Genomic DNA, 27483 nt, shown 5'->3' with positions numbered 1-27483 from the left:
CGGCCCTAGGTTCGAAAAATGAACTGTAATTATCAGCTCGTTTCTGATTGGTTAATTTTTATGAATTTCGATCCTCTGCAATTACATAAATACATGCTCAACATCATTTTACTTTGCCCGATGATGGGAGGATCTCCCGAAACGTCGCCTACTAAACTATCATGTTCAAGAAATGATAAACTTTCCACAGTAATATGACGTTTTATAGTTCAAAACATTGCGCTAGTCTTGTTGGTGCTCGTAATGCGACAGACCTTCGAATAAGAAACCCAAAATGCATTATAGTTTCTTGTTCAGTGTCGAAGGAAACACTGTTCCAGATCTATCGGCTCAACCTCTTCCCTAGGGCATCTTGTATCTTCCCTGACCCTGGGACGGCGATTGACAAGTGAACTCGTCACTTGTCAATCGATCGATTACACGATTTTCCGTGTAAAAAGGCATGCTTAATAACAAATTAAAATTGTATCTGTACACATATATTTAAACTTAATTTTATAAAACAAATTTCTTATACTACAAATGTATGTATTATGTACACAACATATATTGCCTTAGAGACTAACATATGTAAAAAAATATAAATCAAGACAAGTGTTTTCTGTGTATTCTTACATAGGTATTCCAAAGACTTTTCACTGTACACAGATTTGAAAATTTAACTGAAACAAAATTATTAGCGGGAAAGTTGTAGAACACAACAAACGAAAAATACAAGAATATTCTTTACAAACGTAACGCTCCGCGTTGGGGACTAAGCACAATGGATGCCCAAATCACTTTCTGGAGAAACTCTAACTCCCACTATAACGCCCTCCATAAAAGCTTTTCCTGTACGTCACTGACAGGAAAGAATCCAAGCTTTGTGTAAAAATCAAACTCAAATTCGTTTTCAAGATGGTGATATATAGTAGTGGATCCGGACGCTTTAAGTACTGAAAGCGCAGAACTTAAAATCCTTCTCATGACACACTCGTCATGCACCCTTGGATTTAATTTGAACACTAAATGTGATGAAGTAGGTAAGCTCCAACTTTCAACATCAGCGAATGCCACACTAGACAATACGTCTTTGTCAGCATATTTCTCTTTCATTGTAGGAAGCCATTTTGTATAGACTTCTTCTACGAAATGTTTGTTATTGGGCACAGTTGCTACGTAACCACAAATACCTTTGTTATCCTCAATTAAAAACAAGGTTCTCGGGCACAGTGTGGCGTAACGACCTATATCCTGATCTCCGCACATATCGATTTTATCGTCATCTATCATAAAATCTTCTGCTTTGTTTTCCGTAGCACAGAATTTATATAACGCATCCTATAACGAAAACAAATTTGGTTATTTAAGCTATAATCTTTTAGTTAAATATACCAAAGAAAGGAAATAAAGGATATATATCAGCTTATTACATCAAAATACCCAATTTTTATCGGCTAATGTTAAAGCAAAAAAGTGAAAATGTTAATAGTCAAAAGGTCAAGTCTTACTTTGTCAGACTGCGAAAAGGTCCGAATTTTGACAAGATTATTGGAAGGAATGTCTGGAGCATGATCAAGAAACATAAAACCACCACTAAATGGAAGAAGTCTATGTAAAGCCACAGTTAATCCACCGAAATAATTAATATGCCATGGTTCAATAAAGTCGTTCATAACTGTCATTGGTGGTAAGGACATATTTAATGGCATTTGATTTACACTGACGGTGTCGATGGGCAATTTTGTAGTCATTGAATCACTTAACCAATGAACGAAGGTGTCCAATGTTAGCACAACCTCTTTTAAGTCCCAAATATATGGATACAAGTCATACAGAATGGCTTCATTTGGTATTTTACAGAAGTGTTCGAACAGCTTATAAACATCAGAACAATGTTCGTCACAACGCAACAAACGGTCAAACCAACGTGACACTTTCTCCTTGCTAGGTGGTTGTTCGTATATGTCACTGACGTTTGAAAGAAGCCACTTAAACTCATGCAAAAGTTTGTTCCCTTTATCACCATGTCCGTATGGTAAACAAAACAGTTCAGTTAACAGCATAAGGTCTTCATCTGTTAAACACATTTGTTTGGTTTTATCTTCCATCATTGTTGCAATGGTATCTACAAGTATTAAAGAAGAAGGACATTAGAACGTAGTTATACGACCATGTTTAATTGCAACAACTAACTAAAGACAGAAGGCCATGCCAAAAGATAAGCAGGAACGTTTTTTTTTTTGCAAAAATTGAACACCTAATTGGTGAAAAAGTTTTAGAGCAATAAAATACTGTACCTTAACTGGTAATTATTTTGTTAGACTTACTTTTCGTTCTAGCAGTAGAAGCAAATTTAATTGAACTGTTATCAAGTTATCAAACTGGAAACAAAAAGCAAAAAAATGGGCCATCAAAAATATAACATTTAGAACTGTATTTTATACCTTCAGTCGTGTTGGTAATGTCAAGATCGTAAGGTACAGCCGACAGAACAGTTTGACCATTAATTACTGTTGTTTTTAAATTTCGTTTAGAATACGACCTCAGTGGTGCCCTTTTATTTGTATTAAATTCATCTAACCAATCATTAATAGCAAGTTTCAGTGCACTCTTTGGGTTATATTCTGAAACAACAGAAGTAACATCGGCTGCTGTTAATGGTGGTAGAAGATCAACAGGCATGTCACAATCATCATCTGTAATTGGAGAACTACCATCATCTGACAAATCCTCCATATGAACATCAAAGGTTTCATCTAGTTGATTATAAGCACTGGATGCAATTCGATACCAAGTCCCTAAAGTGTGGATAGCTACATAGTTAGCTTCAAACTCACAATTGGGATTAGTGAGGATACCATTTAGATAAGGATAAAGTTCAATTGGTCGACCACAATAAGCTCCCAAAAAGACTCTTCTTTGATCATAATCATTGGCATGTATATTGTCCCATATAACTGGTTTTCTCTGCAAAACTTCTCCCAGTTCTTGAATCGACTCTTTAGTGATAATTTCAGGAATGACTTTGTCCCCTAGTAACAGGTCATATTATAATAAAGTACTGGTTTTCCTTAAAAGAATGTATAACAAGACAGGTTAAACTGTTGAAAAACTGCTGCTACAAGTTTAAAAAAAGGAGAGGAAAAAGCTCCAGAAAAAATGCTTTCTAAGTCTGAAACATTGCTAAAAAACTCCAGTTAAAACAGGCAAAAAGGATGCTAACATAACTTGATTTTATCACAAATAAAAAATTAAACTCTTTCTTCATTATCATTTTTCAAAGCTTCGAACACTTCGTTTATTTTTCGCTAGATTTCAATAAGAAACGGTTCGCAAAATTTATTTATTGTAACAAAGGAAAATATAACTTCTACAATAACTAACGACATTTTTCTGACAAACAGACATATTTAGATTCTTTCAAAATGTTACACAATTTTCAACCTTAATCAATAAAGATAAGGAAAAGAAGCAATAAATGAAATGATTCATAATTTTAAAAGAGTTATTTGGTTGCTTCTCTATTTTAACTTGCAGAAGCAGTTCCCAAAAACATCATTTTATATTGTATCACATTAGGCACGCATCACCCCCTTAAGCTATTTTTCACAAATGCAAAGAAAAAAAGAAAAAAAAGTACACAAACCTGTCCACAAGATATCAATTTTCTGAAATAAATCTTTGCCAAGAGTTGAAAGGTACTCAGATGTTCGAACATTTGGAATGGCTCTTGTTTTACAGTATTCTAAAATACAAATTTTCTATTGAGATCTGCAGTCAAAACAGGGTAAACAATGTTAAAATCCTCCACTCCAATGTTTATATTATTAAGTGCGAATTTAGAATGAATTTAGATGCAACTAAAACCTCTTGTTTTATCATCTTGCTTATAGCATAGTGAGTGCAAGGCTGACTAATAAAAAAGGGTTATAAAACAATGCAGATTTTTTTGATATTTTTGAAACTTAAACACAACTCAATACAGTTATGATACCTCTTAACCAGCCTTAGTTTCACAGTGCATGTATGATGATAAAACAAAAAGCAGCTTAGTAAATGAATCAAGACCACTGAGATACATAAAAAACAAATGCATGCCACTTTTTCTTAAATTTAGTAAAAATAATGCAAATGTTTTCATAGTTTCTCAGTAGCCATTACAGACAAAACAATGTGCCATGTAACCTTTACTGTCAAAAGTTAAATTGATTGTTATTGATGTTTTTATTAGTCCCATGGCACATATAGTAAAAGATTTTCAATAAAAAATGTGGCAAGTAATTTATGCCACATTTTTTACCAAATCTTTTATTCTAGTCTGAAAATGTTTGTAACACTGCCACTTAGTAGCAGTGTTATGGGGGAGTTTTAGAATCATTCTCACATGACGATACATCCAAAACAACTGCATGTGTTACAGAACTTTTTTGTCTGCAAGAATGATCCTGGTTAAGATTCAAAGGACAAAAGAAAATCATAATGAAACTTTATGCAAGTATTTGCCAGTAAGATGTTAAAAAGAAAGAACATCGTATAGAGCTTTATTAGGTATAAATATTTACTAAGCATATTTTATTTTGGCTTTTGGTCAACTGGCAAAAACCTTCTTGCTAAAAGTTTGTATAATCTAATCTCAAACATATAAATTAGCTATTGTTGCATTGAGAATGCAAAAAGAACTAATTCGTTGGTACTATGTTTTAAAAAGTTACTATAAAACCAATGAGATGTGAATAGCTACATATGAATGTGTTACTTTTTTAAAATTTACTTCACATTTTAACATAGTACTGATTACATGTTCAAGAATAGCCAATCACTCACATTCATATGTTCTTAGAAATTATTTTATAAATACCATTAATGACCAGTCCAACACCCACACTACCAAGCTACATGGAAATGGAGTTTTTTGTTTTATCTAATTTCATCCCTCTTGTAGTTTTAAAGTTTCAGATTTGAATATTAATATCTTGCCCATTTCAACACAATTAATGCCAAAATTAAAAAGGATGTACTTGTATGGTCATTTGCAGTAATCAAACATATTGTGTGAGTGTTTGGATGCAAAATAATTGTCTACAATGCTTGCAACTATTTAGCCAAAGAGAAAGCATTCCATATAAACCAGAGTCCATTCAATTTTTTAATAAAATATAATTGCAAGCATTGAAGTGCAACATATGACACTCCATTTCTGGAACTTCAGACCAGCATATTGTGGAGTTCATATGTTATCAGATTTAAATAAGGTTTTAGTTGCTAATAGAAATGATCCCAACTTTGTAATACTTGTGTTCTTATTGATAAACAAGAATAGAGGATTTTAAAAGCTGCTGCTATTGACATAGAAAACACACAGACAGAGACAAAAACAAGCACACACAATACACCAACTAAAAACTCCAAAGAAGTTGGACAACAATAAATGTTAACCAAGTCAATGAAGTTAAATAAATTAAATATAAATATTCTAATTTACATAAAGAATTACGTTATATATAAAACCTATCTACTTTCGGGGTTTTTTTAGGGGGTTGTTTTGGAAAAACAAAGAACCTTTTAATTTCAATCTTTTGATATCCATGTTCTTGATGCACTGCATGCTTCGTGCAGTTGTTGAGATGCTATAATAGATCACACAGTATGAACACAAGTAGCCCTACGATGACAACAAGTCATCCAAGACAATCAACACGAATACAGTGCTGCATGAAAACAATCTTGGTTATCTTCATAGTATCTTCATCTTTATTTTCTTCTCCATTTAAAGCATACATTTACAGCTCAAGCATTATGTAATTTCATATGAAAAAAGTAACTCATGTCAGCATTTCCTAACATCCAACTTAAGCAAATTAAGGCAGAAATCCAGATTAAAGGGTCACTTCCTTTACAGAAAGCTGAAAACAATACGAAAGCTCAACAAACTGAGATGGAACAATACTACAACTTCAATAAATTAATAGTCTTAACTAGCTTACTTCATACAGACTAGATTAATAAAAAAACTTACCCAACATCTTGGCTGAAAATTAAAATTAAAAAAAAAAAAAAAAAAAAAAAAAAAAACAACAACAGTTTTTAAACTTAAAAGAATATTACAAAATATGATATTGAAACTAAGCTTACCAGTAGGACAAAAGAGGAATCTTGGTTTCTTCAAATAAGTAAATAATTCATTTGTTAAAGTTGCTTGAGCTTGAGCTGACGATTTGTAAACTGCTGCATCTGAAGGCTTTAATGTTGGGTTAATATCATCAAAGAGTAAAGCAAAGGCTCGACAGCCAAGCTTACTGACCTATAAAAATCATTACCAAATTCTGAACAAATTAGGAACAAAAAGGTTTTTTATTAAATTTCTAAGCATAAAATTTTATCAAAACATAAAGTAAACAACAAACCTGTTTCATTTTTCGTTTTAATGCAGATGTATCAGCTGCACTTGCAAAAGAAATGTCTAACCCAGGAGAAATTGCATATACAAATGTGACATCTTCACTATCAGCAGCATCAATGAGGACTTTGAGTTTATCTACAATTTTCAATGTGTATATATAAATATTAAGTTTATATAGCGTTATATGTGTATATTCAAAAAATATACTCACTCTCCTCCTCTTTTGTGTAAAGCTGTCTCCATAAAGCTCTATGCTTTGTATCATCTTTAGGTGCATAAATATAAGTGTTCATGGAAGACTTCCTCATCCTAAAAATATTTTTATATAAGCATAACATGTATAAGCATATCCAGGTTCAGATAGGAGAAGTTTCTAAGCATCTTCCCCTGCCTACATGAATCATTCTGTGTGTTTATTTTTACAGATTCACACAAGACTAAATTATCACATAAAATATAAATAAGAAACCAGTAAAAGCATAAAAAGTTATAGCTATTATGAATGCTTTTGTGTTTTGCTGTTGCCATACAATAACATTTCTGGCTTGGATTGGTGGGCTGGAGAAAGAACGCGAAATTAATATTTTTCATGAAATACTCAAGTATGCACATTGCCCTTTTATGGCAAGTGCGCTTCCCGATTGGGCAGACCAACACCACAAATAAAATGTTTTTGTAGATTTTTTTTGTTAAGTGCTTCCAAAAAACAACATTTGTTTTAACACGTTTCGGGCGTCAACACCCATTTTCAAGAATAACTTATGCTTCCAAAAAAATCTGAATGGATTTGATAACAACCATCTTATATGGTCCTGCATTTTTACCTAAGTAAGTGGATATGTCAAATTTTCTGTTAAATTGTGGCACAATAAAAATTTTTTAAGGAAAATAATCTATTTTTGGAGAATCATGTTAACATCTTGCATTTTATTCCTTATCACAAAAGTTTCTTAGCATTTTGTCCCCTAAAGACTAGTTTTGAGCTTATTCACTAGACAAACTGAAAATACAGCATTCATGAGTTTTAATCAGGAACAAAATATATACTTTGCGTTGTGAAAAAAGTTTTATCACACCAGATCTCTCTTAATGAACGTTAAAACAGACCATTAAAACATTAAAAAACAAACAGCCATTATCAACAATTATTGCTTTGCATAAAATACTAGCTTGCATACCGAAAGTCCTTAGAAATAATGTAAAATAGTGCACAAATGCTCCATTGAAACAAGTTATCATTTAAAATTGCTGTTTATTGGCTTGCATTGATGGCCAAATTTTTTACAAATTTCTAAGTTTTTAATCCCTAACTGACTAGCCAGCCCTGTTTTGAGGGTTCAAATGACACCAGATATTACTTGTAACAACTTGGTAAGTTACACATGAAAAATAGCTGTTGAAATATGAGGGTGCTGACTTGCCGGAAATGCCACAAAATTCATGGGGGCTGTTGGGTGACTTCCTGCGTTTAAAAAAAACTTTTTTAAAGATTTTTTTCATGCATAACTTATTCTTTTAATATTATAATGCCCGTATACGTCTGTCCGTCCGTTTGTCACGCAAAATGGTAGCTTAGCTGCGCAATAGCGAGAAGCACGCAATGCGGTATAAAAAGGACGGGCGAAACCGGAGATTTTCCTTGGGCTATCGACTAGTGTATAACTTATTTTTTTAATGTTGAGTAGTGGTAGCGAAAGACTGTTTTTTCTATCATTTATTCGATAAATAGCTGTAATAAAATCCCAGAAATAATAAACTAAATAGAAGCATGACTACAAAATAGCACCTTTCCTACTTCTCGACAAAATTTGAGAACAATGAGATTGCCCGCATTGCATTTTGGGCGCTTTTCAGGCTTTTCCGGGTGGCTACTGATGAAAACCCTAAAAAAAAAAACCTGCAGCCACCCTCATATATACAGCGTTTTCGGCAAGTCCGCACCCTTGTGTTAAAATATAACCAGATTTTAGGCATGCCATAACAGACAAGCTTAAACTTCCTAGCGTCTAACAGACAAGCTTAACTACCTTAAATAGGCCAAAAAAATTTCCGGTTAAAAGCTATTCCTTAACCGCCTCCGATGTCTGCACAAAAAGCGAAGCATTATGAGTATGGACAACCTACAAGAAAGTGTGCCCCAAAAATCTGCCAAGTTTTGTAAACTTTTATAACTAAACCATAAGCAAGAAGCCATCTTTTATCCCAAGCTACTTTTGTATGCAATAAAGAATACAAAATACACTAACCGAGAAAATAACTCCCTTCTTTGAGTACATGTCCAAGGTCTTCCATAAAACCCTAAAATTAAAAACACAAGTCTTTCATTTCCGTTTTTTGTTTCATCTGAAACTTTAAAACATTGCTAGCTATAAAACTTCTACACACCTTCCACGACTCCTGAAAGAAAACGCTTTTCTTCAGCAACAACCATTTTAGTTTTTGCAAAATAGTTTGGCGCAAATAAGCGCAAAAAAGTCTTTTTTACTTTGGAAGGCACTTTGGCTTCTCGAAATAACACCCTATGTTTTCGTGAAAAAACAGCAACTGCTCGGTATAATAAAAAAAAATTTACTCCTCGAATCATATCAACATGAAGACGGGTGATATAATTTTGAAACCTTTTCCGAAAAAAAAATTATTATAAAAAATGGTTATTAAACTCAAGCAGAACATTTAAATATCTAAATAAGTTTTGATTAAATTACAGTATTTGCTTTTTTATCAAGTGCATACTATGATTTTTTGAATTTTTTATTGCTTTTTTATCTCCCCCCACTTAAATCACAAAATATAAACAGGTTTTAAACCGGTCAAACCTGTATTATTTTTTTCGGGTATTACGCTGCTCTTTGTTTTGTAAAGAAAAGAGATGTTAGAGAAACCTTTTTACTGCTTTGTTTTATTCCGTAGCTAATCTTAAACGTCAGTACTGTATTTCTTTATACTGAATCAGTAATTTTATAATTTTGTTATCAGAAACTATGATTTTTTTACCATATGTTGGTCAGCAAATTAGATATATAAAATTCTCAATAAAGTACTATGTACCAAATTATCCGAAGCCGCTTTCTGACCACGTTACGATTAACCAAATGTTTGATATCGAAAGTATGCAAGGGATCGTGTGAAATCTTCGGACGTTTGGCTTGTGTGGTGAGCAGGTAGCTACTTATTAGTTTGTTTATAAAAGCTGTTAATGCTCCGTGTCATACCTTTAAGTTGGCAAAAACTTATAGCTAAGTAGTAAATATCAATAAATCTTATTCAGCTAGATAGCTAGCTACTTACTTGAAGTTGGGGAAACTGCTAACAACAAGGCAAACATCACTAATTTGATGTACTACTCCTGTTAGTTCGCAAAATATTTGACAAACGCCTGGGGCAGTGTAGTTCTGCTGATTTGCTAAAGGGACAGCCCTTATTTTTTGAAAAAAGACCTATTGTGGGATGAAATATATTCAGGCAGGGTATTTTATTATTATTATTATTACTATTATTTACCCAGGATAGCCTCTTCAGTTCCTATTGGTACTGCTATCAACGAGGGTCCTGCGAAGGGGGTCCTAGCGCATTTAAAGCTCCCATTTGAGCTACGAAAGTCGTGAAAGCACAGCAATCGCTCAACTAGACAACCGCCTAAGATATCAATCCTATTCTCATGCTGAACGCTAAGCAGAAAGGATAGGTACACACTTTTATAGTCTCTGGCATGACTCGGCCAGGGTTTGAACCCAAGACCTCCCGCACTGAAAGCGAACGCTCTACCACAAAACACCTAATTAGGCGGAATGACCTCAGGGGCGGATGCATACCACGTCAAAGACGTCAAGTGAGGAAGGTAAATTGTCTACCTGTATAACGGACGATGTCAATCGAGAGGGGCATAGTAGTGTGTAAAGTTCTTTTGCCGCAGAGCCATGTCTGTGCGTTGTATCTGTTTTAATTTGCATGGTGCGTGATTGTTTTGACGAATATAGTCTGTGGTCCGTTAAGCGGTAGTGTTTCTTACGGCGGTAAAAGTCATACAAATCTACAGAGTTGAGCAAACCTGTAACATAGACTAGTGACATATATAGTCTGTGCGGCACGATTTTTGAGTGAAAAAAAAGGTAGCCGCTGTTAACGATATAACTCGAATTACCAGTCTAGTGACTTAGCAGTCCGCTGGATACGATTACCCCTGTGAAAAAGGTTCTTTTTTGTTAAACATGGCTTTAAAAACCATGTCTGACAAGGTGACTAGTGCTTTTTTAAGTAGAAATGTCGATGTAATGAGAGAAATTTTTAACTCCCGCATTGGTGATTTGTCAAAATTACCTACAATAAATTTTCCGCAGCTGCTGGAGAATGGAAGTGTATTAAAATATAGGTTAGCTCCTTTGGCCTCTTCTACAAAGTTTGTTCAAAGCAACTCGGAAACACTTGTTTGATTTTGAAAACTTTGTAGTGTATAATGGATTGTGCATTGTACCAGCCAAAGTAGTTTCAATGGTTTACTCCAACAAAGATTGGAAGAGCAAATTCAAAAGGTTTGTAGATTTTTACAAATCTAAAATGTCAAATCCTCTTGCTCTAGAGTCTGAGTTAGAGCTGTGGGAAAAGTTTGCTTTGGATTATCAGGGTACAAGACCTGAAACCATTGCTCAAACTTTAAAGTCAATAAACCTGTCTCAATTTACTAATATAAATGTTGCTATTCGCATTCTTGCTACTATCCCTATTACTTCATGTGAATGTGAAAGAAGTTTTTCATCATTAAGACGATTAAAAGATTATTGCCGTAGTACCATGACAGAAAATCGTCTTAATGGTCTTTCCTTAATGTACATTCATCAAGAAGTTATTCCAAAGGTAGATGATGTACTTAATATTTTTGCCCGAGATCCTAGAAGATTACAGTTAATTTAAATTCACTTAAAACTTAATACATATTTAAACAATTTACTTTATCCTTACTTACCCATACTTACTTTTACTTACTCATCTTTTGCTAAGTCTTACTTTTAAGTTGGTAATTATACACTTAACATCTTAGGTTCACCCTAAAAGTTTCTCAACTTTGGATTTTCTGAAGTCCTAACTCCTATTTTATAACATACATTTATTAAAATGCTTTGAGCACAACCCCTGATTTATATGTTAATGCTGCTTTTTAGCAAGAGTCCTTTCAGTTTATAAATTTACTTTTTGAGCCTTGTTTTTTATATGCCATATCCTTTGTTTTTTTATATATTTTACTGAAATAGTTCTTGCACATTCATTTTTTAAATTTGTTTTTATATAATTCTTTGTTATCATGTCAACCCGGTATACTGATGTTTAGATGTCAGATTTGATAGATTCATTCATTATTCCATTGGCCGGTTTTGACAATTTGCTCAATTTGACCCATTTCATGTTAGATTCAATTTGTCCATGGTTTTCTACATTACGTGATGTGCAAGAAAGAAGAAAGAAGATTTTTATGGGTTATTAATGTAACCCTTCAAGTTCTCAAAAAACATTATTTTGGAATACCAGCTGCTTTGAAAAAGTAGCTAGATTTATGTTGTTTTTTCTTTCAATTTATTCTTATGAAATAGGTGTCTGGTAAGTATACATTAAAAAATGATAATTCGGGCATTTGCGACAAAAATTTTTTGACTTCACGAAAAATTTTGACTAAGGACTTTTTAAACCTGTATCCGCCCCTGGACCTAATTAGGCAAGTCGTTTAGTTAGGCAACATGATGTAGTTTAATTAGGCTACCTAATTAGGCTACTTGTAGTCTAACTAGGCAAAGGAAAACTTTCTGTTGTAAATACGTCGAAATCATTGCGTTTGGCACTACAATTTTTATGTGAATCAAATCTGTCCACTTTGCAGATAATTTTGACCAATTATCATCTTATTTGCATCGCACATTGGTAACTTATGGCCCGAACCTCGTGTGGCACTATTTGTTGTTTTAAATAATGGATTTCAGCCATTCACGCCACAGGGAAAAAATAAATGTGGCGGACAAAAATGTCACCTAAATAGGCGACACTTAACCTAATTAGGTTATATATTTCATTTTAACATAATTCTTAGTTGCGCGAACATATCGGACATTCTGAACAAAGATTTTTTGCGATTTTTTTTAGGAATGTGTGAATTAAATATTGTAATGTCTTAACTAGGTTACATATGGCCTAACTAGTCTACAATGAGTTGCCTAAATAGGTGGTATGCCCTAATTAGCCTACCGTCGCCTAATTAACTGTTTACCCTGACTGATATTGAGTGTCATCAAAAATATGTTGTGTTCGCGTCCTCCGGCCATCTCACATTTGGTAATAAAAACCCAAGTCGGTAAGTAGGAAAAAGACTGGAAAAAAATTTAGTGAGATATATTTTTTAAGAAGAACTAATTGATGCAAAATTGACAAAAACTCGCGAAAATTAATTTCGCTAAAAATTAATTCCTTTAGGGCACATCTGTGGCTACTAACAGTTTACAGGGCGGCGAAAAATGGTCTACAAACAATGTCGAGTTGCGCTATACTGTCTTGGCCCTGGGAACAAATTTGCTTGCCCTGATCTGAAAAAAAAATATGTACAGCAAGTTATTCACCTCCCATTTTAAATAATGAAAAGAAAGAAAAATTATTTTTAGAAAAAATGTTAGTGTTTTTTCAACATTTTTTGGTGCAGTCTTATTAGGAAATCTAAATCAAAGTAAAAAAAAATTTTTGGGCTATATAGTTTAGTTGACAATACAACAGTGTTTCGTTATTCAACCTTTATTTATCCTGTGCGTTTAGCAATCGCGTTCTGAAATTCTAAAAATCATCAAAAGGAGATCTGGCATTAAAAGCATATTTTCTAGTTTGCGTTTGAGAACAAGGAAAAAAATAACATGCTGTTTATTAGTTTGGTTATGTGTTAAACTAAGGTAAAAAAATTTTCATCTTAAAAACGTTCTATTCCCCATGACAAAAATAGGACTCAACATTTTTTTTCCAAAAAAAACTTTATTGTAAGAATTTAGAGCCAAAGAGCATTGTCATGCACACATCCATTAGAGAAACTAATAAAACTCTGCAATGGAGAGTCGTGACATACGTTACACGTTAAGTGAAACTACTTCTTTTTATACGTTCTGAAAACATAGAGCACAAAGAAAATTATTTTCATTTTAGTAATAAATCTATTTTTATAATAATGTAACTTAAAATGCCTACCTGCTTGACTTGTGGTTGTTCAGAAACCACTGGGAGAGTTAAACATATAAAACCTATGATACAATCAACATGGATGGAACTTCCATATTAAATCGCAATCATTCTTTAAAAAGAAAACGCTGGAAGAACGCAAACATGTGAGTTATTAAGATTACGATTCACTTTTCTCACATTCGAAACTTTTCCTTTTTCTGAACTATTTCCAGGAGCGAGAAATTGTCATGAGATTACTGGTTTCTCTATATTATACTTGAAATTTAAATATGTATTCAAAACAGAAAAATTATTCTAATTCGTCTGAGAAGTGAAAATGAAAGATATATATATATATATTTCAACGATTGAAACCTCAACAAAGTGGAATTAATGAATGGAAGATCATCCTTTAGTATTTTTACTTTATACTTGAGCATTATGTGAATATAAACCATGTCAGACATTTGCAACACAACAAAGTTTGACTCACATGCTGTAAATAAAGTGTTACGAAGAAGACAGACACATGTTTACAATTGCTCGCATGTAAAGTAATATTTTATATTTGTTTTGAAAAGGATTATTTGGCAGTTCAACCTTACTTGTTTTGAAAAGATTTTATTTCTTTTAAGTTTTTCTGGTAGTATCCACGATGTCGGAAACTTGCAACGTAATACATGGAATATCTTGAATTTTTTCTTCAAGTAGCTGACTTTCAGTGTATTCTAGTTCCTTATCATAACATCCCTTAAAAATACTTCTATCTGTGTCAGAAATATATATTTCATTTTCACTATCGCAGCAACTGCTCTCTTCACTAGTAGACATCACTACTGTACTTCGGCAAAAATAGAAATTCAGACTCGCGTCTCATACGTCATAGATTTGTAGTTTCACGATAACCATAAATCCGGTTTATCCAAAAAAATTTAGCAGCTTTGATGGACTAAAACCAGCATAAATTAACAATTTTATGACCCAATTTTTCCCTCACAATTTCCATAGATGTCATGCTACCTTCAGATATACTTTTCAACGAAAATGTTTTTTGACCTTAGTTTCCCTTTAACCATAATATATTTCTCATGAGTGAATATTGATCATAGTATCATAATATTTATCACGTAGTGTAATGGCTTCGTCTGTGGCTCCCAGTTCTGGGGACAGCAGATTGAATCCCGCTCACTGCTTGGCAGTATGTTAGTGATGAACAAAGTAGTTCTTCTTCAATATTATATTTCTTATTTTTCTTAACAATATAATATTTTCTTATTTTCAGTACCTGTATGTATTAGAAGTGAGAAATAGGAGAGAAAGTGTTGAGAAAAAATGCAGCAATGTATAAGTCATGATTAGTAGCCATTAAAGTCAAGTGTGACATAATATTTGAAAAGTGGGCTTGTGGAGTTTGCATTCAGTAACTCATTTTTTTGTCAGACTAGTAAGCATTTGGTGCATTAAAGTGCAGTGGTATTGGAGTAAGGTTAAGAGCTGACAAGCAGTTTGTATGCAAGTGTTGCAAAGGCGAGATTATAGACAACGAAGTATTTCCAGCTTCATGGATGTACAACATTGGCTTGTTACAGATATTGAAGGGGGTGAGGAAAGAAGTGTTATTTTCAGCATAGGTTTTTCTCGGAAAAAGTTTAGAGAATTACTTCCTTTGTTAACTAGCAGAGTCTTGTGTAAAAAGGTCTATATTGTATAGAAGTGAGACATTAGCAATAAAGCAGGAAGATCTTGACCATTTTGAAGGAATGATTTGAGAATTACATGGATGTGTAACACCAGTTTGAGAAATAGCAAGGGTTCAGATGAGCCAAGAAGCAAGCTAGGTAGAGATAGATGTGCATATTTTACATGGCTAGCCTCACAAATATCGAGGGATATACCCTGTCTATTATTTCCAGGAGGGGCCATGGCGTAGATGGAGAGTCCTAGAGTATTTAATGCTCATTTTGAGCTACGCAGACCCAATTAGAGCCCGCGCTCTACTAGACAACTCCTGGAAACATCCAACGGCCCACACAGTGTGCCATCTTCCCAATTTCCCTCACATGGCTTGGGTTAACCCGGGGCTATGGTAACATTCACTCGTCCATGTTGAATCGACGTCAAGAGGAATCGAACCCCGGTCTCCCGGACAGAGTACGAGAGCTATAACCACTAATCTACGGCGCCACATAATCTACGGCGCCACTATTTGTAGCAGGTATAGGTATTTATAGCATCGAAGATTTTATCCATATAAGAAGTTGGAATTAGTTGGTCAATCATCCTCCTTCTTTCTTTCCGAATGGGGCACTTAGAAAGAAATGAGGAGGAGAATTGGGAAGAAAGTTTCCTTAGTTCCTGGGGCAAAGCCCAGAGGTAGACCGAGTACTGGAGGTAATACAAACAGAGTTGATGGGAAGAAAATTAAGAACTAACCCAGTCTAGATATAGTGTAGTATACATTTTGTGGTACCTCGTAATATATTTTTGCACTCCAACAGCGCTTTTCAAGACATACAATTCAAGACTTAAGGCGTGAGCTGTCCTTTCCAATATTTTTGACATATGTGTTACTAAAATGATCTTTGAAGGGTCAATCAATTAAATGCTGTCCCAAACTTCAAGTATTTTTCACACACAATACAAATTTTTGCTTTATTTTTGTCATAGGTATTGCATGTAAGAATGGCGGAATCTCTAAGAAACGCATTTAATACTGGTGAGGATGCTATTAGCTATAGAAGATCACTTGAACAACGGATGCAAAAGAATGTTTTAAAAGAGACAGTGCAAAATCTTAGTTTAACAAGGTTGTCTTTAACAGAAAACATGATTAGCCAACCACAATCACTAGCTAATGACTTGATTGAACTTTTAGATCGTGTTAAAATTCCATTAAGTGTTTCCTTCTTGAATGTGTCTTATTCTGGCTGGGGTAAGAAAGATATGATTACACAACGTTTCTTAGCTGATCATCAGGACAAATTTTCATTGGTAGTTCTGGGAAGCGATCTTAAAGTTCAGTTAAGGTCAAGAAGTATCGAGGCAAGGTGTACAGAATCCTCAAATGAGGTTTTTCAACTAATTCAGCTATTTGAGAAAGATATTAACAAACTTAAAATGTTGCGAAATTCTTTCCATTCTCAAAATATTACTGAAGTCTCTTATGATACATTCATAACTAAATATAGCACAAACAAACACAAAATGAATTTGTCCTTTATCCTTCGAAATAGCCACTCATTAGAACTTGTGGTGCAAGATAGAGGAACGTACGTTCGATTTTTAAAAGACAACACAATGAATGTAATGATGACAGAGAAAGAGGTCTGGAATATTTTGATTCTGGAAGGATTAGACGGTTTCTTAGTTGCTTGTTTAAAAAGTTTGCTCGCCAAATTTTTTATACCAATAAATCAGGGTACTTTGCAAAGTTGCTTTAATTTTGGTCCACCCATTGATAAGCTCTTCTTGCAACAACACAATGACGTATTTCAAGGTGCTGGAGAAGCTGGTGTTACTCTGAAATCTAACAAAGTGAATTACACTACCACAATAATAAACAATTCAACACCTTCGAAAAAGAATGTAGTTCAAAACAAGGAAACAGTTAACAGGGAAGTGTTTACAGTTGAGGATGTTGCAAAATCTTCTGGTGAGAAGACTTTTTTAAAGTGTCCTGAAAATAAAGAAAATGAAAATGTTCAAAAAAGCGAAAAAGACGAGACACTGGAAACAGTAAGACAAGCAATTGATAAGAATCATTCTGTTGTTTTGCTTGGTGATGGTCAACTAACACCATTGTTTGTTGATATTAACAAAATGGATGCAAAAAAACGTTTAAGAGTATTGTTATGTATTCGTGATGCTATTGATAATGAATTGTGCAAACGTGAGTAAGGTTAACAATAATAAAATTCATTCAAATTTTTACTATTTATAAATTATATATCATTGTTTTTATTCTTATACAGTACAGCTAGAACACAGATATTTAACTGTTATAAAACAAACTTGCAAGCACAAGCTCTGTTTTTTATATGAAACATAACCCTGGATGTTTCTAAAATTAAAAAAGACGTTTATGGCAGGACATCAAAACGCCTTTTTATCTAAACCTTGCATTCATATTACCCTTCTTTAAACGTTAGCATATGAAGTGAAGGACGAAAAAGAAGAATCATTTTGTTTCTATGGTTGAAAACTGTGTGGCCTATATTATCTTTTATATATCTCATTGCATATTTGTATATTTATGTTTTTAATTTGCAATTAGACTAAGCCTTGAAAATTGTAAGTATTCAATTAGTTGCAGTTTATGTTGGTAGAATAATTTATTTTGTCCCTTCTTTCTCATTGTGAAAATTATTGCAATTTATATGATTCTTTATACAGACATTTTTAACAAAAAGATCTAGAAGAATAGTGAAAAAGAGAAAAATTTGTGGTGAATAGTTTAGCTATAGGGAGTCTAGATTTATTAAAAAATCAACCTCATGTTTTGAGTCCTGGTTTTATTTTAAACATCGAATCATATCTAGTATCTTATCAAATTACTTTTTTTATTATTTTTACTGAATATTTATTGTATATTTCTAAGTATTAAATTTAAATTTCTGTTGTTGTTACTGGTGTTATGTGTGAATAAAAAAAAAATCACGAGGACCTTCTATAGTTTAAATAAAACAAATACGCTATCAGGGCTTTGTCTGCTTTTCCTTTTTCCTTAATGTATTGTTTTAAATCTTCTTAAAAATTAATTCACTAATTTTCCTTACATTTTTTTTCTATGTTGAAGAAATTTATGATGTTTTTTTAGCAATAAAAAACAATTTTCTAATCCAATGAGCTACTGTATTAAGTTCTTGAGTTCGTACAAAAGGTGATATAAGCTGTTTTGTAAAAGGAATATAATGAAAGTAAAGAAAATTTTCGTAAATTTTAATATTTTTTTGAAAATTCTAAATATTCTGGTAGAACATTGCTCTATTTTTTAAATTCTTTTTGGGTTCCTGAACTCTGATTACCTGGCGTATTTGCTTTTCTTCAAATTAATTGCATTAAATGCTTTTTTTTCTCTCTTAAAAATGTAATTTCTTCTGCTATTATATTTCATATAATTTAGTTATTAAAAATATGGCAGAAACAGATGTAAAGTGTTTCTTTTGCCAAGGAACATCAAAATACAGTTGTCCTCAATGTTTGGTACGTTACTGTTCAGTGGTATGTTATCAAAGTAAATCCCATCAAGATTGTTCAGAGCATTTTTATAAACAGCAGGTGAGTTTTGTGAAGACGATAGGTAATGCTAAATTTCTTTCGTGATGCCGTAAATAATAAAAAACATGTATATTATGTTGAACATACACTAGGCCAAAAAGTATGTTGTATTAAAGAAATATTTGTAATAATTGCTTTAACTAACGCACAAAAAGTGAAATTTTAGTAATAAGCTTTTGTGAATTGCCTAGTTGTGGCGCAGTTCGCAAACGTAAATCTGCTGGGTAGAGAAATATATTTGCTTGTACATATCTAAAAATTTAACTACGTAATAGTGCTGTAAAAAATTATTGAACAAATCAAATCTGCTTCAGATGTTTTCAGTTGAATTTTTTTTTACGTCATTAGATTGATCGCAAAGATTGCTTAGGTTAACAATTTCTGATTCATAAACTGCTAAATTAGAATTAGAGTTATTAACCGTTACGATCAGAAGACGACAGATTTGTCGATCTTAAACATTTGACAGTTCAAACAGTGCCACATTTTAGGCTCAATTAACTTAGGAGCCTAAAATGTGCAATACAGTGTCTCAAAGTATAATTCATTATTACCTTTGTACTTTTGCCAGTCAAAAAAGATCAACTAAGTTTTATGTTTTTGGTGTTCTGAAGAAGGAATGGTGCATTTATATTTTACTAGGATAATTTATTTACACTACGTATATTTATATGGAGTTTTATATTGGACAATATTCGTGTATGGTTTTCGTCGCGTCGTAAATGCTTTTCGTCGTGTCGTATCTTTCTTCGTGGTGTGGTTGTTGTCCCGTCGCATCTTTCTTTGTGGGGTGGTTTAACGTTTCGTCGAGTCGTATTTGTGTTCGTCGCGGTGTATTTCACTTCGTGGCGTATTTTACTTCGTAGCGAAAATTTTCATTCTTTTTTAACACGAAATTACTAAATTCGTGTAGCGCTTACAAGAAATCCAAGTCACATGAATAAAGTGCAGAAAAAGATGCGAAAAAGAAAGGAATTGGGCACTTGTCGAGCCAATTACTCAAGAACGTCTCTTGTACGTTAATACATATAGAAAGTGTTGCGGAGAGGTTGCCAAGGCAAAGGCATTAAGCACGGCAAGGAAAGGGCACGGCCTAAGGCAGGCAGGGAATCGGCATCCTTATATATACAGTATAGAAAGTGCCGTGCTTAATGCCTTTGCCTTGGCAACCTCTCCGCTATACATATAGAAAGTGTTGCGGAGAGGTTGTGGCTACGGGAGACTTTGATAATTATTATGGTGGTGTACCAGCTGTCAATTTCTTTGGTGACCTTGGTCAGCTTGGACCAATTCGTGCTTTGGATCTACATCAGCCACCAAAACACGATGATTCGACAATCAACTTTGCTGGCTATGCAATCTATCGCTCGTTTCAAGATGTTATTGTTCTTACAGAAACAATGCGTCAAGGCCCAGATCAGTTAGCTCTTTTGCAGCGACTTCTTAGAATACGTAATGGATCGATCACTCAACAAGACTGGCAAGATATAAATAGTCGTTACGAAGATGGTTTGCCACAAACCGAAAAATGTAACTTTTCGCATGGTCGCGTCCTTATATATACAGTATAGAAAGTGCCGTGCTTAATGCCTTTGCCTTGGCAACCTCTCCGCTATACATATAGAAAGTGTTGCTTATTCCTTTAACGAGGGAGTGCTTTTGTTTATTTAAATGTTTATGTTCGTCGCGGTGTATTTCACTTCGTGGCGTATTTTACTTCGTAGCGAAAATTTTCATTCTTTTTTAACACGAAATTACTAAATTCGTGTAGCGCTTACAAGAAATCCAAGTCACATGAATAAAGTGCAGTAAAATAAACAAAACCTTTAGTCTAGTGCTAAAAATTTTTTTAAGTTAGTTTTACATTTGTAATTATAAAGAAATATTATGTGTTGTGTAAGAGTTTTATGTAATAATTTATGTTTATGTAGTTAGTTTATTTGATTTTTGATATTTTCATCAGAATCCATTTAAACTACAAAATAGATAATAGATTATACAGTGTAGCATGCTTAAAATGTATAGCTAGCTAGCTAAATCTATAGCGAAGAATGTTTCGTTTATTAAAAGAAAATGACAAAAATAATAGCTAGCTTTACCCAGTAAAAAGACCAAAGCCAATAGAAAGAAAGTGAAATATATTGTGTAAAAGCTTCACGAAATTAGTAATTCCGTGTAAAAAAAGCATAACTATTTCGCCTCAAAGTGAAATACCCCACGAAGTGACATACGACACGACGAAACATGAGATCACACCAACATGAGTAATACGACACGACAAAAACCATTACGCTGCGAAGAAAACCACACGACGAAGAAAGATACGACACAACGAAAACTATTACAAGTCTAAGAAAACCACGCCACGAAGAAAGATACGACACGACGAAAAGCATTACGACGCGACGAAAACCATACACGAATATTGTCCCACATATAACTCCATATATTTAAAGTCTACGTCTCTGATGTGTCGTTGTAGGTGATGACAGAATTGAAACAGATGAAAGGTGGTGATGCAGAAAAGCGAAAACTAATGGAAATGTTGTCGAGGTTAAATCAAACCAATGATGAAAAAACAGTTGAAACAGCTGGCATATGTGAAAGATTGTCAAATATCTCATTAGATGATGTAGACGCAATATGGGAGAGATTGACAAACAAGGAGAAAGAAAACTTTCAAAGGCGGGTTCAAAGTGGAAATCTGGATTTCATAAAGATTTGGAAACCATGGTGGACAGGAAAGAGGTGCATTAATTTCTTTTCTATTCTTTGTCTACTGAGTGAGTACAAAAACAAATTAACGAGTCAAGAAATTAATGCGAATTAAATTAACGGTCATGAAATTAACGCGGTTCAATGAAATTATTTTGAAAAATGCATTTAATTAACGCGAATTTTAGAATATGCGATATCACACGAAGCCAAAATTACGGCAACAGTCGAATCCAGGGTAGTAAAGCCGTCTTCACTGTTAAAAGGCGGTTTGGAAATCGAAATAAAAGTTTTCGTTGTTTGTGCTTTCAGTTAATCTTCCACTAGGATTAGAGTATGATGATTATACAAAAGCTTATTTCAAGAAAGATCGCGGAAAACACAGAGCACCGTTGAGCTCTCGTCCGATGAGGATGAAATAGTAAAAAAATTGTAAAAAAAAGTTGTATTTTTTGTTTTTTAGGCTTTAACATGTTATAAAAAATTTACCAAAGAAATAGTCTTTAAATTAACTCTGCATTTAATTAGCGGTCATTATTTTAACGCGAATTTTGAAAAACCTCGTTAATTTCATGACTCGTTAATTTCATGGAATAAGGTAAGCTTGATCCATTATGTCATACGTACATCAAAATGCTTTTTGTCGTTCGTATTTTTAAAAAATATTTTAACTTTCAGATACTTGCAAATATATGTTCGTAATCCCCGTAGTCCGTCTATTGGAAGCCTTGCTAAGGAGACAAAAAAAAAGCAAATGCGATATATTTTATACACTTTGTTTTGACAGACTAATTCCTGTGAAATTTTAAGGATGGAGAACGACGGATTTTTTCACGGGTTAACACTTGTATATATTAACAGGGCAGCCGTATGTCTGTCTGTTTGTGGAACAAAATTTTAGCAGTTAGTAGCGAAGGGCGAAGTTTGTTACACGTCTTTTTTATAAAAACATGAAATTTGAGTTGTATTTTTATTTTTTAGCCCTGAAATGTGTCCTTAAAAAACTTTTCTAAGTTCATTAAGGGAAATATTTTGTGGTGTTTACTTGTTGTTAAAAGTTTAATGCTGGAATATCTTTACTTTTTTGACTCTGTTTCTTAAACGTTTCTCAAAATTTAGGCAATCTGAGTCTGGTGTTTGTTTAAATCGTGTTCCTTATAACAAAAAGACGTATATCGGCTGGTACATAACGCTTATAATTGCCAGTGTTAAAGTTCCAGTAAAATAGTGTGCTAATGTCATCGTTGTTACTCACGATAGTGTTAAATGTTATTTTACCTTTTATATAGTCCCAAAGTACAAGAAGTTAACAAAAACATTGAAAAGAAATCAGGCCTGCCAAAATTACTCAAAGAACTACCTCAAGTAAAAGACATTCTCCAAAATAAAAAGCCAGACGACAACCTTAAGTATTGTGTTCTGGAGGTTTTGTTGGCATATACATACTTAATGCGACTTTTTAACGGAGATTTCTATGATTCTCCTGATGAAGTTGTAGAAGTGTTGTGTCAATTATCAAAAGTGTTATGTGAAAACAAGGTTTACAGCGATGTGGAAACCTGTTTATTTCGTTTCATTGAAAATGTGAAAGCAACTGATGGAGCGACTATTGACCCGGTCTCCATGTGCTTTGAAGATTTAATCCTTATCCTTCGATCGTTTGATAACTTTGTAGAACGAGCACTTTCAGATTTGTATTCATTTTTAAAAAGATACCGAAGGCATATAGTAAAGTTAAACACCGGTCAATCAGATTCCGATGTGAACAATATAGACCAATCGAAGTTCTTGTTTGTAATGTCTAAAAAAGTATATTTTTTTCTTGTCTATGGTCGAGAATGTAAACATTTAATTACGTCACTCTGCGAAAGTATATCTAACACCAAATCGAGGCTGTTGCAGGATAGAGAACTTCATGAGCAAACAAAATCGGTTGTCGAATGCAATATTGACAGACTTAAGGCACGTGATGGAAAACTTATTAAAGAAATTTGATGTATATATGTATCCTTTACGCAACTGACATATCTGTGTTTATATTTCGATATAGTTTTTTATCACTGTTTTCGTAAACCTAATTTCGCTATATTGTCTTGTTCTAAACATTTGATACATTGTCAATGCTTAGTCTCTTCCGCTGTTTACGTTTTAATAGATAGTTCCTCATCTCAATAATCGTCTTTTCCAAGTAATCTTCCACTCCCCAACAAGCGCCCATGGTAGAGTTGCATTAAGCACAAGTACGCCTTATATACCAGGTCCTAAAAAGAACGTCTTTTCTAAGCATACCCGTGTTCTAAGAGAAGGTTACAGCTTAAAATTCAAAAGCCGCAAAATAATGAGAAACTTAAAAACACTTTAAGAACATTTTGAAATTTCAAATCGGAAAATTAAGAAAATTTGATGAAGTATCCTGGCATGTTGAGCATTCTAATGAGCAAAAGCTGTGTAGTACATCGTAGTAAATGCGCGCTTGCAGGTGTTCGTTAATATTCCCACATTCACAGTGGGAACAGATTAATCGAAACCATAAGCAACAAAAACACGCGCAGTATGGACTCTGTACGCGATGTTGAACGGGTTACAGATAAAAAAACTCAAACTAATCCTAGGTACCTGCGTTTAAGGTATGTATTATCTCTACAGTATTCGGAAAAAATTAGCAGAAAAACATTATTTCTTTGTGAATCTGTGGTGTGACATGGAATCTGGAGTAACTAAACCATGAGAACATTTGACATTAGGTGTCCAAAAATTTAGATCATGTTGAGAACATTTAAGGCCTTCTCAATACTAGGAAGCACTGATTATCATTATGATCGTGTCGGGACTACGTGGACATCGTAGGCTCCGTTTTCTCAGTCCAGACAAGCACCCGTTGCAGATTTCCATCGGAAATCATTCATTGTGCATGCAAAATTTGCAAAATAGGAAGAAAGTTTTAAACAATTTGAGAACATTTTGAAATTTCAAATCGGGAAAGTTTAGAACGTTTCCTGAAGTATCTTGGCATGTTAAGCGTTCTTATGACAATAATTCTCGCACATGTACAGTATAGCCAAATGATTCAAAACCATAAGCGATAAGAACAGGTGCAGGCAATGTTGAACATGTTACAGATAAAAAAAACTGAAACTAATTCTAGGTCACGGAGTTTACAGTATGTATTATAACAACAGTAGTACTAGGGAGTCAACATAAGTACTTTGGCGCTCCTTCGACACTTTCACCCGGTCAAATCCCACATCAAAAGCGCTCCCTCAAACACCCCCCAAAAAACCTGTGACGTCATCAACCCCCCCTGCGCATGCGCATCCACCAAAACTAATGACGTCATCGATATCACAAGTCATGTAACCCTCACACGAAAATATGCTGACATCAACAGAAACGACGGCATCGACCGCTGAGTCACCATACCCAAGTTGAGTAGAGGGTATTCCCCTACTCAAATCAAGACCTTTTTTGATTGAGGTTGAACCGTACTTATAATAAACAGGATGAGTTGGTTCAAGAACGCAATAAGCAAAATGTACGACACCGTATCAGCGCCAGTTGCAGCAACTCGAGACCCACTTACTAATCGATTGAAGAGTGTGTGGGATACTGTTACTTTTTATTACAACAAGGCGAAGGAACAAATTTCAGCAAAACAACAACAACACTTCACGATCATGCACAGAGTGCACGAAGAATGAGACCTACGAGCTCTTGCAGACGGGGATGGTCGGTGGCCCCGCGATTGTTTTCTGTAGGTACCACGAGAGCAACGTGACGGGTATCAGATCTCACATCTACAAGGAGCAAAACAAATGCAAAACCATTCTAGGGTACGACGCAAACATGCTCTACCCAAGTACCATGCTGGAAGACTTTCCGTGTGGGAAGGAAAAGCTTTTCAAGGTGTCTACACCGACATCGGCGCACAATCTCGATATACTGACGCGAGGTGTTCAAATTGGATCGCTCTTCGGCTTTGCGCAAGTCGATATCGAGGTACCTCCGGAACTGTATGACAAATTCAGCGAGATGGCTCCGCTATTTGTGGTCAAGGAGATACCCCACGATCAAATCCCCGAGCACATGCAAGAGTACTTGACAACTACAGGGCTCAAGCGTGTTCCAGGTACGCGTAAGCTACTAGGGTTGATGAAAGCAGAGAGGATCTTGTTGTATACGCCCGTACTGAAATGGTACATTGAACATGGATTGAGAGTGACTGCCTTTCACCAGTTAATCAAATACACCCGAGGCAAACCATTTACATGGTTCCCAACAGAGATTACGGATGCACGACGACAAGCGGATAAAGACCCTGACAAGCGTATTGCGGGAGATACAGCCAAGTTGAAGGGGAACTCGTTCTATGGCAAGATGATCGAAGATCTGGCAAGGCACGCGAACATTACGTTTACCAGAGACGAAAAGGAGGTCGATGCAGCCCTGCGAAACGCATACCTCGAGGACCTTGAAGAGACAGGAGATGCGTACAGATCAGAAAAGGTAGGCATGGGTCAGCATCGATAGAGCTTACCAATGTGGTATAGCCGTCTATCAGCTGGCGAAGTTGTGCATGCTTGAATTCTACTACGACTTCCTGGACAAGTACGTAGACCGTTGAAACTTTGAGTATTGCTACATGGATACAGACAGTGCCTATTTTGCCATCTCTGAAGAAGAGTTGCAAGTTGTCGTTCGCCCTGAACTGTTCGACAAGTACGACGAGGACGTGAAAAACTGGCTTGTCACCGATAAGTACTCGAGTCGAACGGGAGGGTTATTCAAAGCGGAATTCATCGGGTCTCGGATGATTGACCTGACAGCCAAGTGCTATTTCGTCGAAGGAAAAGAGGGCACAAAATTTTCGTGCAAGGGGATGTCAAGGATGCAGAATGCTGTGACGTGGTCTAGGTACATGAGCACGTTAAAAGGGAGTTTAGACACTGCGAAAAAGGTGTAGTGCGGCTATACCTTTACGCAGAGGGCTCCAATAAATGGAGATACTCATATTAATCCCCGTGTTACTGCCATACGTCTTGATCATGCTCTTCTTCTTTCGCTACCGACGTCTAATAAACATGGTTCGAGACATTGCAGAGATATACGACGAAGTCGACACACCGGCAGAAGCGGTCGAATACGCGGCGAACCACTTGTACATCGCGGTAGCTGCTGTCGTTGCTGTTGTTGTGACGTACGTCGGGGGGAGAGGAAAGACTCGTAGATCGTGAAGCGCGAAGACTCTAGTATGTTGACAAAACACACTAGACTAAGTCGCAGGTCCCTTCAGGCAAATGAGGCGAGGATTAGCCCTACTCCTGCTGTCATCAAGGCTGCTTTGCTGTCATCAGGCTGAGCTGCATCACCTTGCCCGTCCTGACGGGCAAGGTGATAATCATGCTTTTGGGCTTTACGAAGGGGGTGCGGCAATCGCACTCCACCCTCGTCGGCTACCCCCTTTTCTTGCATTGGTGCTTGATGTTTAGTCGACTCGCTACTGCGTGTGCTACTACATGTGCTAGGGTTAATCTGCGGGTTAACACTGATAGAGAAATACTGATTGCTGATGAGAACTTTGTTCATGAAATTCACAACATTTCCGATGTGAAGGCTCATATCACTGGGAATCATATAGACACCATGAGCAACCAAGAAATCGACCTTGGACCGTGCATACTTCAGCACGTTTTGGAACTCGCCGATCTCTTTGCTTGTATCGCTATGTCTAATTATCATCTCCTCAAAGTTCGTCAGGTACAGGCGTTGAGCATCAATTGCACTGCCTTGGTTGCCGAGGATGCCAGATCTCGCGTTCGCCTGACTCACGCTTTGCGACAGGCTCTCTATGCCAGTATGAGTGAGACCCTGAGATTTTTAAATGATCCAGCCACTCCACGAGTCCTCGTCAAGATAGGTAGGACCTGAACCAG

The 27483-nt window shown here is 35.0% G+C and overlaps 2 protein-coding genes across 4 annotated transcripts; one reads left to right on the top strand and one right to left on the bottom strand.

Moving 5' to 3' along the window:
* Window positions 1-463: 463 nt before the first annotated feature.
* On the bottom strand, window positions 464-8981 carry LOC130644801 (protein O-GlcNAcase-like). Its single transcript, XM_057450536.1, has 9 exons — window positions 8768-8981; window positions 8629-8680; window positions 6594-6691; window positions 6387-6517; window positions 6115-6283; window positions 3629-3727; window positions 2427-3014; window positions 1491-2107; window positions 464-1320 (listed from the first exon to the last, which is right to left on the bottom strand). Exons 1-9 carry the CDS (start codon window positions 8964-8966, stop codon window positions 805-807), a joined length of 2469 nt encoding a protein of 822 aa, XP_057306519.1. The 5' UTR covers window positions 8967-8981; the 3' UTR covers window positions 464-804.
* Window positions 8982-9027: 46 nt separating this feature from the next.
* On the top strand, window positions 9028-23598 carry LOC130644802 (uncharacterized). Of its 3 annotated transcripts, XM_057450539.1 has the most exons (4): window positions 9279-9543; window positions 18684-18838; window positions 21321-21586; window positions 22843-23598. In XM_057450539.1, exons 2-4 carry the CDS (start codon window positions 18695-18697, stop codon window positions 23546-23548), a joined length of 1116 nt encoding a protein of 371 aa, XP_057306522.1. In that variant the 5' UTR covers window positions 9279-9543; window positions 18684-18694; the 3' UTR covers window positions 23549-23598. The 3 variants fall into 3 exon arrangements, with proteins under 3 accessions (XP_057306520.1, XP_057306522.1, XP_057306521.1); XM_057450537.1 differs by lacking the exons at window positions 18684-18838; window positions 21321-21586; window positions 22843-23598 and adding an exon at window positions 16229-18200 and having other exon boundaries at window positions 9028-9543; XM_057450538.1 differs by lacking the exons at window positions 9279-9543; window positions 18684-18838; window positions 21321-21586; window positions 22843-23598 and adding exons at window positions 13053-13725; window positions 16229-18200.
* The last annotated feature ends 3885 nt before the right edge of the window (window positions 23599-27483 follow it).

Source organism: Hydractinia symbiolongicarpus, chromosome 5 (assembly GCF_029227915.1).
Source record: "Hydractinia symbiolongicarpus strain clone_291-10 chromosome 5, HSymV2.1, whole genome shotgun sequence".
NCBI classification, from domain to species: Eukaryota; Metazoa; Cnidaria; class Hydrozoa; order Anthoathecata; family Hydractiniidae; genus Hydractinia; species Hydractinia symbiolongicarpus.
Note: the sequence above shows the minus strand (reverse complement) of the source record. Positions and strands in the feature narration are given on the sequence as shown.

Excerpts from the sequence above, each read along its gene's own strand:
- LOC130644802 (XM_057450537.1), top strand. The coding sequence starts at position 16,244 with ATGGCGGAATCTCTAAGAAACGCATTTAATACTGGTGAGGATGCTATT.
- LOC130644801 (XM_057450536.1), bottom strand. The coding sequence starts at position 8,966 with ATGATTCGAGGAGTAAATTTTTTTTTATTATACCGAGCAGTTGCTGTT. Across the intron at positions 2,108-2,426 it reads CATTACCAACACGACTGAAG|ATACCATTGCAACAATGATG; the intron begins GTATAAAATACA and ends TAATACTTGTAG. Across the intron at positions 1,321-1,490 it reads CCTTTTCGCAGTCTGACAAA|GATGCGTTATATAAATTCTG; the intron begins GTAAGACTTGAC and ends TTTTCGTTATAG.